The sequence below is a fragment of the Aulonocara sp. 'chitande type north' Nkhata Bay genome, linkage group LG3, assembly GCF_057382095.1.
Source record: "Aulonocara sp. 'chitande type north' Nkhata Bay isolate Kocher_YH1m ecotype deep benthic linkage group LG3, A_spYH_male_GT1.1, whole genome shotgun sequence".
NCBI lineage: Eukaryota > Metazoa > Chordata > Actinopteri > Cichliformes > Cichlidae > Aulonocara > Aulonocara sp. 'chitande type north' Nkhata Bay.
The window spans coordinates 11,005,588-11,019,228 of NC_141346.1; the positions used below are offsets into that span (position 1 = coordinate 11,005,588).

The window sequence follows — 13,641 nt, forward strand, 5'->3', positions numbered from 1 at the left end:
CAGCAAAAGTATTCGGGCCCCTTGAATTTTTCCACATTTTGTCACATTACAGCCACAAACATGGATCAATTTTATTGGAATTCCACGTGAAAGACCAACACAAAGTGGTGACCACGTGAGAAGTGGAACGGAAATCATACATGATTCCAAACATTTTTTACAAATAACTGCAAAGTGGGGTGTGCGTAATTATTCAGCCCCCTTTGGTCTGAGTGCAGTCAGTTGCCCATAGACATTGCCTGATGAGTGCTAATGACTAAATAGAGTGCACCTGTGTATAATCTAATGTCAGTACAAATACAGCTGCTCTGTGACGGCCTCAGAGGTTGTCTAAGAGAATATTGGGAGCAACAACACCATGAAGTCCAAAGAACACACCAGACAGGTCAGGGATAAAGTTATTGAGAAATTTAAAGCAGGCGTAAGCTACAAAAAGATTTCCCAAGCCTTGAACATCTCACGGAGCACTGTTCAAGCCATCATTCAGAAATGGAAGGAGTACGGCACAACTGTAAACCTACCAAGACAAGGCCGTCCACCTAAACTCACAGGCCGAACAAGGAGAGCGCTGATCAGAAATGCAGCCAAGAGGCCCATGGTGACTCTGGACGAGCTGCAGAGATCTACAGCTCAGGTGGGGGAATCTGTCCATAGGACAACTATTAGTCGTGCACTGCACAAAGTTGGCCTTTATGGAAGAGTGGCAAGAAGAAAGCCGTTGTGTTACAGGAAAAATGTTTCTATGTTTCTTTACCTTCTTTTAAATGTGCAAGCATGCCCTTTTGTCTATGGTTAGATTAGTTTAGAATTATCTTTTTAGACTTTCTCAGCAAAGACATACTGTTTTGGGACATATTGTTTTAGATTGTTTTATCTCTCACAGCCTTCTCCCAGCTCTCTGCTGACGAGACTAGCGCCACATATGGAGTTGTTTATTTTATTTGTTTTGTATTTTCTTATCCTGTTCTCACTGTCTTTCCTATAAAAATTACCAAGCCACTGTGCATGGTGTGAGTTGTCCTTAGCAGCTCACCCGTGTACACGTTTGATAAAGAAAGTAACTTTGTCTCATTGTGTCTTTATTTCTCCTGGGTCTTTTACAGAGTTTTCCCCCAACATTTCTTGGTCCTTCGAGCCGGAGCGCCTCCATCGTGTCCCATCTCCGTGACCAGTCCACGTTGCTCGTCTGTCGACAGCCCACACACTAGGTGTGTGGTCAAAGACCAAGGGTGTTAAATTCGAGTCTTGGCCAACGTTCTTAGAAAGCGACCCACGGTGGTGGGGCCCGATCGAGGTGGACCAGACCCGGCGACACTGACCAGGTAGATACAGACACACTGACACAATCTTGCGTAAAATCGTATTTTAAATTCAGGGAATTTAAAATAGCGAAAGTAGCTCGTCGCGACTGGAAGCTCCCCACTTCTGTGGGTTTAAAGTAGCTCGTCGGCTGGTAGCTTGGAGCCCGTCGACTGGAAGCTCCCCACTCTTGTGGGTTAGGTTTGGAGCTCTGAGTAGCTCCCCCAGCTGGGTCAAGGGAATAAGTAGCTCGTCTACAGAAAGACTGGCAGCTCCCCTTATTATAAGGGTTCCGATCGCGCGAATAAGTGTGAATGTGAATGTATGTGTGTATTGTTGTAACTAACGGAGCAAGCTGACTTTTCACGGTCCAATAAGAGACTGAGCCGCTCCTACTGTGTTTTTCTTTCACTGCTGTTCGCTGAAGTGCTGGTGGTTTGGGAGAACGGTCGAGTTCCGCCTCGTAAAGTTCACACCGCTTTTGGAAATAGTCCGAAAGTAGAAGGGCGTGTGAGCAACCACTCTCATTCCTCATACCAGCGAAGGTGGATAGCAGCTGCATTGCCAGTGTATAAATAAATAAATAAAAATAAATAACTAAATAAATACATAAGTAAGATACACTAAATAATAAAAATTGAAAAATGGGGAATAAAACCTCTAAACCTCTTGCCAATAATGGGCAGTATACACAAAAGTTCATTAATGACTAACAATGGATAGAAAATAAATATCCAGGTGCAGGAAAAATCAGCGCAAGGAGATGGCGTAATCCTAAAAAGACGTCATGTCCTGGGTGGGAGGGTACGTGCAGCCCCGCAGCTTTAACACAGCTCAAAGATAGCTTATTAAAGGAAATAAGTGCAACCACAAATCTTAGAAAGAAAGGAAAACGCACAAATGAATTAACTTTCCTAGATGCATGGAAAAAAGAGCAACAGAGACGTGCTGAGAATAGAGAAAAGAGACAGAATAAAAAACAAAAGCAAAGCTGTGAGGTGCCTGAAGCAACAGCTGCAGCCCCTTCCCCCTATGTTACTGCCTCTGCATCAACTCCCAAGCAAACAGACAAAGATGCAGCTGTGAATAACCCTTACGGTTCAGTGCAGGCAGATTTAGCTAAAATGTCATTAACACATGCACCTGAAGCAGATATAGGGGAAGATCATGTAGGCAGGGAAATATGGCCTGACCCCCCCAAGCCCCCCAGGAGTATTTCCATTAATAAGTTCACCTAACCCCAGATATGGTCAGCCGATTGGACCTATGGGGCATCAAGACGCACACCCCACAATTCTTGTGTTTAGACCATGGTCACATGAGGATCGCAAAAATGTTCTTAAAGATGTCCCGCCCCTGCATGACGGTTTTGACACATGGAAGAGAGCAGTTGAAGCAATTAGGACTCAGTGGTATTTAAACGGTCATGAAATGTACCAGGTACTTCAAGATCTTTTAGGTTTGAAGTTTGGCTCAGTGAAAGGCTCTTTCACTGGGGGGGCAATTAATCCTTTAGATTCTTTAGTGGTCGGCAACGGACCACAACCCCTGCGTGCAGGTGACCCTGAATTAGAAGGCCAACTACATAACTTCTATGAACGTGTGAAACTACAGCTGGCCCCCAAGCCAAACTACAATAAAATAGGAGAGGTGAAACAGAAAGAAAATGAAACTGCATCAGACTTTTTAGACCGCCTGCGCCCAGTTTTTAGGCAGCATTCAGGTTTAGATTATGCCGATGGCGATGCAATGCCATTCCAGCAGCAATTAAAAAATGCGTTTCTAAATGGCCTGCTCCCACCAATCAGAGCACATGTAGAGAAACATTGGGTCACAATGAACACTGGCAACCTGCCAGATGCCCTGTTACATGCTGAACACGCCACAAAAGTGCACAAACAGAAAAATAAGGCTGACGTCTTCACCATAGATTCAGAGACAGGTTTCCTTGCATTTTCGGGAGGCTATCAGACAGAAAGGGAAGCAAGGTAATCGACAGCAAGGCCGCAGACACAGAAACAGAGACAGCAGATATGAAAGAGATAATGCCTGTTTCAACTGTGGAAAACGAGGTCACTTTGAACGAGAGTGCAGAAGTAAGCCACAGACACATAATAGTAGGAGGAACAATGACAGGCAAAACAGTGGCGAATCTATGGAGAACAATGACATGTGACTAGAAAACACACAAGACCTGAACATTGATGAGGGAGGGGAAGTTTTTAACATAGAACAATTGCTATTAGGGTCAGAATACAAACCAATGCTGCTAATTCATGTGAACGGGCAACCAATCCAAATGTTGTGTGACACCGGAGCATGTAAAACGGTTCTAAGGCAGCCGCCTAAAAACTTACAGTACTCAAAAGACACATTAGTTGTGAAGTCAGCCACAGGCCACACCACTGTACAACAACTAACTGCCCCGTTAGAACTAATGCATACCGAAAGTGGCCGCAGGTGCTTCATTAAATGCATATATGACCCGTCATGCCCAGTAAACCTACTAGGAAGAGACGCTCTGACAGAACTCAAGATAGGCGTGGTACCGGAAGAGAATGGCATGATTGCTGAATGCATGCTAAATGACAACACACCAGAGCCAGATAGCATTAACACGGCACACAGCAGCAACGTGTGTCTCTCTCAAGGCTACGGTGTCCCACATTATTACTGGACTCTTGAGTTGCCCGAGCTCACAAAGCTACACAATGTGGCCTGCAAATATACACCCCCCACATCCTATTTCCAGAAACCCACTGACTATCACAACACGTTGAGATTTAAACAAACTCCAGGCCCAGACCCACTTTACGATCAGCAAGTGTGGAAGCTAGGACAACAGAGTTTGACTTTACAACACCTGTATGTCACAAAGTCGGGAAATGCAGTGTGCTCAGTAATCCAATCAGCAGCCGTGAAGGCTTTGAACCGCATGCCTAAGCCACACGTGTCTGTAGCGCATGACTATCATTCAGACTGGAAGGATTTAGGAAATGTGTTAGCCAGGGTTGAAGCAGACACTTATGAAAAAACGGAAGACACTCATGAAGGCTGGCTCCAAGGCCGCCGGACGGGTTGTTTCCGACACACACTGGGTTGGCTGGTCGCAGTCAGGCCCGCTGTACACCTAGCCGATGCCGCTGAAACACATGCACAATTAACTGAATGACATCAGGCAGCACTAGCTCAGCTGCCTAAAACTCTCTGGTCTACAGGCCCTGCTGATGTAGGCCTTATAAAAAATGCAGATGAAGTAAGAGTAAAACCTCTCTCAAAACACAGACCACTGATATCTCAATACCCACTCACTACTGAGGCTAGACATGGCATTCGCCCAGTGATAGCAGACATGGAAAAGGCAGGAATTTTAATAAAAACAAAGACAGCCACCTGTAACACTCCTATCTTTCCTGTTAAAAAAGCTATCACGGGTGCATACCGTCTAGTACATGACCTGAGAGCTATAAACGAAGTGACTGAACAAATCCCACCTGTGGTTGCTAATCCACACACTATTTTAAATCAGGTCACACCGAACGAACAGTGGTTCTCAGTAATCGACCTTTCAAACGCTTTTTTCTCAGTTCCACTACATCCAGACTCACAGCCATTGTTTGGCTTCACCTTTGAGGGTCAGAGGTACACATACACTCGTTTGCCCCAGGGTTTCCAGAATAGCCCAACCCTCTATGCAGAAGCACTGAAGAAGTCAATGTCTAGCTGTAAGCTCCCACAGCTAGGTCAATACTTGCTGTATGTAGATGACATTTTAATAACCGGTCACACACAGCAGGCGTGCAAAGACAACACACTTGCTGTGCTACAGCATTTGGCTGAACAGGGCCACGAAGTCTCAAAACACAAACTGCAGCTGTGGAGTGATAACGTTACATATCTCGGACACACACTCACAGGCCAGGGCAAAACACTGCTGGGAACCAGAAAGCTGGCAGTGCAAAACACACCCAAACCTAAAACAAAACAACAGATGATGAGTTTTTTAGGTTTGTGTAATTTCTGTAGAGCTTGGATTCCAGAGTATGCACTAACAGTTCAGCCACTCCAAGACATGATTTATGGCACAAACCTCGCTTTGCGCGACACAATAACGTGGACGGTAGAGGCAGACACAGCATTTACTAACCTAAAGGTGGCTTTACAAACAAATGTAGTCCTGGCCCTGCCTGATTATGACAAGCCTTTCGTGCTGCATGTTGATGGGGGGGCCGGCTACATGAAGGCAGTTCTGACACAGGCTTTTGGTGACAAACAGCGCCCTTTAGCATTCTACTCGTGTAAGTTAGACGCTGTAGTTTCGGGACTGCCGACTTGCGTCCAAAGCTGTGCAGCGGCCACAGAAGCAGTAAAGAAGTCAGCAGACATTGTCTTAGGGCACAAACTAGTTGTCAAGGTCCCGCATGCTGTCACATCTATACTGCTGCATTGTCAACTCTCATTTCTACACTGTAAATTTTGAAACTTCAGCAAAACAATTTGTCAGAACGTGCATGACGTGTCAAAAATATAATGCTCAAGGTAACCTGCGACCAAGAAGAGGCCGTTTTCCAACTCCGCCTCATCCTTTTCACACAATTCATATGGATTTTATTGAACTAAGCGAATGTCAAGGGTCAAAATACGCCCTAGTGGTTATAGACGTGTTCTCAAAGTGGCCGGAAATCTATCCAGTGAAAAAGGCAGATGCAATTTCAGTAGCAAAGTGCCTGTGCAATCACTTCATACCCACATATGGCATTCCAGCTTTGATACGATCAGACAACGGCACTCATTTTGTAAATGATGTCATCACTAAGGTCTCTGAAGCACTCGGTTTGAGCATAAAACACCACTGTGCTTATCACCCTCAGAGCGCAGGCCTTGTAGAGAGAACTAACGGCACTATAAAACAAAGGCTCAGGAAATGCATGGCAGAAACAGGAAGGCCGTGGCCTGAATGTTTGGGTTTAGTGAAGATGTGGATGCGCTTAACACAAGGCTCCCATAAACTAACTCCATTTGAAATCATTCATGGCAGGCCGTTTCCACTGCCTATTACCAGTCAACCAATAGACAAAGCAATCAGAGAAAACACATTAGCAGAATGGATGTCTAAGCTGTTAGAAAACAAAGAGATCATTGTACATAATCAACAACCTGATGATGTTTCTCCAGTGTCTTGCAGACTAAAGCCCGGTGATTGGGTTCTGATCAAGGTGCTCCAAAGGAAAAACTGGAGCACACCCAGGTGGGAGGGGCCATACCAAGTCCTCCTCACTACACCGACCGCTTGCAAAATTGCGGCACGACCATCCTGGGTCCATCAGAGTCACTGCAGGCGAGTCAGTGAAGCCATCTAAACACAGCTGACGGCAGGCTTGCCTACTTGTTGTGATCTCGCCCGGTGGAGGGGTCAGCTTTCCTGGCCGGGGGGTCTACTCGCGACAGGAGGGTGTGTTCCGTCGTCATGAGGTGGTGGCTCTTATCAACTGCAGCGGCCCTGACCATGGCCGGGCTCCTCACCTTTGCTTCCATGAGGGACAACAAGTCACGCTATATGAAGAAAAGGCAGACACTGTATGACAAAGGAAAGTACACCAAGTTTCCCCATGGCTACGCCACTAACTTCTGGTGGCAGTTTATGAACACTACAGCTCACTTGAATAACAAAACTGACTGCTATGCATGTACCCATATGCCCCTATCCTCACAGACGTCTGGCCTGTGGCCGTACAGCATACCTGAAGATCGCAGTTGGTGTCTGTTGGGCCTGGCAACACATCCAGGCTACGGTACTCTTTGGTCCAAAGCCAACTACAGCATCCCAGCAAAAGCAACCTGGAGGTCATCATCACTCACAAATGTGAACTGTTCCGGACAGACCTACCTACTGACCTGGCCCCAAGTCTCAGACCCACTGCCTGATGTAATTCTACTGAACAAACTGAACGCATCACAACTGCCAGTATGTGTGATGAACAATGGATCGCGGGCAGTGGGGGAGCTGCCTACTCACCTATGTAAGTCCATATACACTTTCTGCCCACCAAGGAACGAGAGGAAGTGTATGACCTGTTCAATCAACGCCACCTGTGCCAGTAACACGACGCTGATGGGCTTAAACTGTCGCCCCGACTACAGCTACCGAATGCCACTACAAACAAAGACTCAGTACCAGACAGGATGTGCACGGACGGCACCCAGCAGCAGAGGAACCAGAGATTTGGCTGACTGGTACTTCCTATGTGGCAACAAGGCTTATCTGTCACTCCCTGAAGGTTGGGGAGGTCTGTGCGCCCTGGTGGAATTATCAGATCACGTTTTCTTCATGCAAAGTGTTGCACATCACCCAAGCAGCCGGCAGAGACGTGAAGTGGACATCGCCTCCCCCAATTCTTTCGGCATTACCGTGGACACTGGAGTGCCGGGAGAGTTTCGCATCTGGGGAGGAGGAGTGAAATTCTTACAGAGCTTGATCCCCGGCATTGGAGTTGCCGAGGTGCGGGATCATGTGGAAATCAACCGATATGCTCTGCTACGACACATCAATTTGACTAAGACCCTGGGAACCACCTTAGCAGGAGAACAGCAGGCCATCAGAACGATGGTGCTGCAGAACAGACTGACACTAGACCTGCTAACAGCATCACAAGGAGGAGTTTGCAAGCTGATCGGGGAAACATGTTGCACTTTTATCCCTGATGGATACGAAACTGGAGGAGACATTTATGAAGCTTTGCAGAATTTGACCGCTCTGCAAAAATATGTCACTGAACACACACCTGGAGCAGCTACAGCACAAAGCTGGCTGGACTGGCTGTTCAGCGGTTCATGGCTGGCTGCTGTAGCAAAGCCATTTTTCCTTCTAGGTCTCATCATGATAGCACTGCTCATATTAGTGTTGTGTGTGTTGCCATGTCTAAGAGTAATGATTTCACAGATGATAACAACTACAATGACTGCTTATGTTGCCGTGCCTGAAGAAGAACAACATCCCGTTGCAATTCTGTTAGAGGAGAACTTGTACTAGCTGCTAATAAATGATGTGGTGATTAAAAATGACTTGTCAAGTGATCATGCACTGATTAAAACATTAGTAGGTTATGCAAGTTTTCATGCTTTTATTATTATTTTTTGAAGTCTTGACCTTTAAACATAAAGTTTTTCATTTTAGATATAACGTTTTCATGCTTTTATTTTTTTGAAGTCTTCAGTTTTAAACATAGTTTCCATTTTAAATATGAAGTTTTCATTCTTTTACATATAAAGTTTTCAATTTAAGGTTTGCATCGTTTTAAGTATAAGGTTTCATGCTTGTATTTTTTGAAGTTTTCGTTTTAAAATATAAGGTTTTTATCCTTTTTTTTGTAGTTTTAGTTTTATTATTTTTCCTTGTTTATTCCACTTGTTATTTCATTTACTATGATTTTCATTTACTATGTTTTTCTTTTTATTATTTTCTTTTGTTTTATTCTTTAGACCAAATGACTGCCATTTCTGCTATGCTGACATTTTGAAAATTTAAAAATTGCTTAAGATACTTAATAAATAACCTTCACAGACAATTGTTGTATACATTTAAAATAAGTTAAAACAGGAGGGAATGTTACAGGAAAAATGTTTGTTTCTTTACCACCTTTTAAATGTGCAAGCATGCCCTTTTGTCTATGGTTAGATTAGTTTAGAATTATCTTTTTAGACTTTCTCAGCAAAGACATACTGTTTTGGGACATATTGTTTTAGATTGTTTTATCTCTCACAGCCTTCTCCCAGCTCTCTGCTGACGAGACTAGCGCCACATATGGAGTTGTTTATTTTATTTGTTTTGTATTTTCTTATCCTGTTCTCACTGTCTTTCCTATAAAAATTACCAAGCCACTGTGCATGGTGTGAGTTGTCCTTAGCAGCTCACCCGTGTACACGTTTGATAAAGAAAGTAACTTTGTCTCATTGTGTCTTTATTTCTCCTGGGTCTTTTACAGAGTTTTCCCCCAACACGTTAACAGCAAACCATAAGAAGTCCCATTTGCAGTTTGCTACAAGCCATGTGGGGGACACAGCAAACATGTGGGGGACACAGCAAACATGTGGGGGAAGGTGCTCTGGTCAGATGAGACCAAAATGTAACTTTTTGGCCAAAATGCAAAACGCTATGTGTGGCGGAAAACTAACACTGCACCTCACTCTGAACACACCATCCCCACTGTCAGATATGGTGGTGGCAGCATCATGCTCTGGGGGTGCTTCTCTTCAGCAGGGACAGGAAGCTGGTCAGAGTTGATGGGAAGATGGATGGAGCCAAATACAGGGCGATCTTGGAAGAAAACCTCTTGGAGTCTGCAAAAGACTTGAGACTGGGGCGGAGGTTCACCTTCCAGCAGGACAACGACCCTAAACATAAAGCCAGGGCAACAATGGAATGGTTTAAAACAAAACATATCCATGTGTTAGAATGGCCCAGTCAAAGTCCAGATCTAAATCCAATCGAGAATCTGTGGCAAGATCTGAAAACTGCTGATCACAAACGCTGTCCATCTAATCTGACTGAGCTGGAGCTGTTTTGCAAAGAAGAATGGGCAAAGATTTCAGTCTGTAGATGTGCAAAGCTGGTAGAGACAGACCCTAAAAGACTGGCAGCGGTAATTGCAGCAAAAGGTGGTTCTACAAAGTATTGACTCAGGGGGCTGAATAATTATGCACACCCCACTTTGCAGTTATTTATTTGTAAAAAATGTTTGGAATCATGTATGATTTTCGTTCCACTTCTCACGTGTGCACCACTTTGTGTTGGTCTTTCACGTGGAATTCCAATAAAATTCTGTCTGGACAATGTCATATCATGAGTAATAATTAAAAATAATCCATATACATAAAACAAACACATGCACACACACACAGTGACATTTTAGACCTTCAGAATACTGTATATACTTTGGGCATCTCGGTGCTGATCCAGAATCCTTACATTATTATTTATTACTAGAGCTACAATAATAAAGCAATGAGGAGGGGGAAGTAATAAATATGAAATAATGTATTTATGATGATTCCATTTGTTTCACTATCCACTCTGTGCAGGGCAAAGCTTATTACATGTTTAAACTGTAGAGATACAATAATTTTACTGCTGTAAAATCCAACTTTTGTCTTATTTAAAATATAAATCTAATATAATCTGCTTCTTAATGTATGTTCTTTAAAATACAGTGTGGCGTGGGTGTGGTCTCTGGCCAGCTGCAGAGGAGGGGTGACGCAGTGAGCTCCCGGGGCGGTGCAGGGGCGGGGTGAACAGGTGTGCTGGGATCTGACAGTGATTGTGTCTCTTTATATGTTGGCAGTGACAGTCGGAGGAGGAGGGCGGACATGACAGCAGAGAGAGAGCGGGAGTGTCTGTGTCCCTGTACAAACGCACAGTATTAAATAAAAGTTCGGCTGTCGTCAAATTCGCTCCAGCTTATATTTCTTGGGTCCAACATACAGTGGGGCAAAAAAGTATTTAGTCAGCCACCGATTGTGCAAGTTCCCCCACTTAAAATGATGACAGAGGTCAGTAATTTGCACCAGAGGTACACTTCAACTGTGAGAGACAGAATGTGAAAAAAAAATCCATGAATCCACATGATAGGATTTGTAAAGAATTTATTCGTAAATTAGGGTGGAAAATAAGTATTTGGTCACCTCAAACAAGGAAAATCTCTGGCTCTCACAGACCTGTAACGTCTTCTGTAAGAAGCTTTTCTGTCCCCCACTCGTTACCTGTATGAATGGCACCTGTTTGAACTCATCATCTGTATAAAAGACACCTGTCCACAGCCTCAAACAGTCAGACTCCAAACTCCGCCATGGCCAAGACCAAAGAGCTTTCGAAGGACACCAGGAAAAGTATTGTAGACCTGCACCAGACTGGGAAGAGTGAATCTACAATAGGCAAGCAGCTTGGTGTGAAAAAATCCACTGTGGGAGCAATCATCAGAAAATGGAAGACATACAAGACCACTGATAATCTCCCTCGATCTGGGGCTCCACGCAAGATCTCATCCCGTGGGGTCAAAATGATCATGAGAATGGTGAGCAAAGATCCCAGAACCACACGGGGGGACCTGGTGAATGACCTGCAGAGAGCTGGGACCAAAGTAACAAAGGTCACCATCAGTAACACACTACAACGGCAGGGAATCAAATCCCGCAGTGCCAGACGTGTTCCGCTGCTGAAGCCAGTGCATGTCCAGGCCCGTCTGAAGTTTGCCAGAGAGCACATGGATGATACAGCAGAGGATTGGGAGAATGTCATGTGGTCAGATGAAACCAAAGTAGAACTTTTTGGTATAAACTCAACTCGTCGTGTTTGGAGGAAGAAGAATACTGTCATGGTCCTGGGCCATGTGGGCCCAGTATTCTTAGTTTTCATGTATTTTTGTATTTTGTTCCTTATTTAGGCCATGTTTTCTGAGTTGCCCTGTTGTGTTGTTCCCTAAGTGTTTTCCCTTCATGGCTCTTCCCCCCTGTGTGCCCTCTATGTATTTATGAGCCCTCGTCTCCCTTTGTGCTTTATTCTATGTTTTCCCCAGCCCGTTATGTCTGCGTTCTCCCCGTGCTCTCTCTCCTCCTGTTTGAACCTTTGTGTACGTCCTGCTTTACTTTGCCCATCTCCCATCAGTGTTACGTTCACTCCTGCCGTGTCTTGTTATGATTATCAGTGTCACCTGTGTTCCCCGTGTGCATCCACTTCCCCTGATCATCCCTCATGTGTATTTAGTCCCTGTGTTTCATGTAGCCTGTGTCGCGTCGTCTGTGTTATCTCCCCTACCCCTTGTCGGAGTATCCCAGCCATAGTTTGCATTTTGCTGTCTAAATCTCATTAGAGTCATAGTTTCCCAGTCTATGTTCAGGTTTTCCCTCAGTTACTTTGTTGTTCTTTTCTATGAGTTTTTCAGCCATAATAAAAGGCTCGTTTTTGTTGGAATCCACTCCTGCATCCTCGTTTGTGTTCGCACCTGGGTCCACCACACACCGTTCCGCACGGTCTGCCTCCGCAGACCCTGACAGTACGACGCGACCAGTATGGACCCAGCGACACAGAGAAGGGAGGTCGTTCAGACAGTGGAAGCGCTATGCTGTCAGTGGATGCAGCGTTCCGGGGAGAAGGATACGGAGGAGTTGCTTCACCCATTGCGGGTGAGCGTAACCGTGTTCCCCTGGCTGTGGGAGGCGCTACCCCCCCTGATTTCTGATTACCTCCGCACCATCCTCCAACCCCGTCCTCAGGAGCAGGCGCCCAGCGCACGGGCCGCGTCACCACCGTTCCGCTGTCACGCAACTTCCCCATCACCGCCTCCACCATCTTGCGGCTCCGGGGTGATTAAAGTTGGCTCACTGAGACTCGGACGCAACCTGGGGTCGCTACCATCCATGCCTTCGTACACGAGCCGCTCACCCTCGCCGTTTCGTTCGGACTTCGCTTCTCCAGCCTCCTTTCTGGCACGGATGTGGTCGGAGGATGAGGAGCCAGCCGTCACAGCTATCAATGTTGTGTCAACAGCCGCTGCTAGGAGGAAGCGGCGCCTTCGTCGCCGCCGCACGTCAGCGCAGCCCGAGTCCGGGGTGTCGTCAGAGCAGTCGCCTGGGCCGGAACCGCTGGCCGAAGCCGCCTCCGAGTCCGTGTCCGCAGTGATTTTCGGCTCTGAGGAGATGTCCCCACAAATCATTGCCCGGGACATCGCTGAACGGGAGCAGGTGGTTCTCGCGGAGCTGGAGGAGAAGCTCCGGTGGGAGCCGTGGCTGACCCCCGACTGTGAGCAAGTCTTTCGGGGAACGCGCCTCGCTCTCGGGGGTCCCCGGAGTTGCCAGGGACTTCCACCGCTCACCCCGCCCGCTTCCACGGATAGAAAGAAGCGGCACTCTCGCCGCCGGCGCTCTGAGCCCCTCACAGTTCAGTTAGCTCCCTCGCAGCCACCCTCAGTTCAGTTAGCTCCCTCGCAGCCACCCTCAGTTCAGTTAGCTCCCTCGCAGCCACCCTCAGTTCAGTTAGCTCCCTCGCAGCCACCCTCAGTGCAGTCTTCAGTGCCGCCTGTAGCGCAGGCCCCAGTAGCTCCAGTGCCGCCTGTAGCGCAGGCCCCAGTAGCTCCAGTGCCGCCTGTAGCGCAGGCCCCTGTAGCTCCTGTAGCCCAGTCCCCGATAGCAGTACGGTCCGCTGGTCAGCTTCACATTCAGCCAGGGGTCTCAAATCTCTCTGGCTCTGCATCAGCTCCTGCTGGGAGCTCGGATGAGCTCATCCAGGACTCCGCGGCTCCCACGCCGCCATCTACCTCGTCAGCTGGAGGGTCCGAGGGGCCCGTTCAGCCA

The 13,641-nt window shown here is 46.5% G+C and overlaps 1 protein-coding gene across 1 annotated transcript; it reads left to right on the forward strand.

Annotated features, from left to right (window-relative positions):
* The first annotated feature begins 6,523 nt into the window (after nt 1-6,523).
* LOC147333938 (uncharacterized) lies at nt 6,524-8,574 on the forward strand. Its single transcript, XM_086286509.1, has one exon. It carries the CDS (start codon nt 6,767-6,769, stop codon nt 8,327-8,329), a length of 1,563 nt encoding a protein of 520 aa, XP_086142635.1. The 5' UTR covers nt 6,524-6,766; the 3' UTR covers nt 8,330-8,574.
* Nucleotides 8,575-13,641: the final 5,067 nt, after the last annotated feature.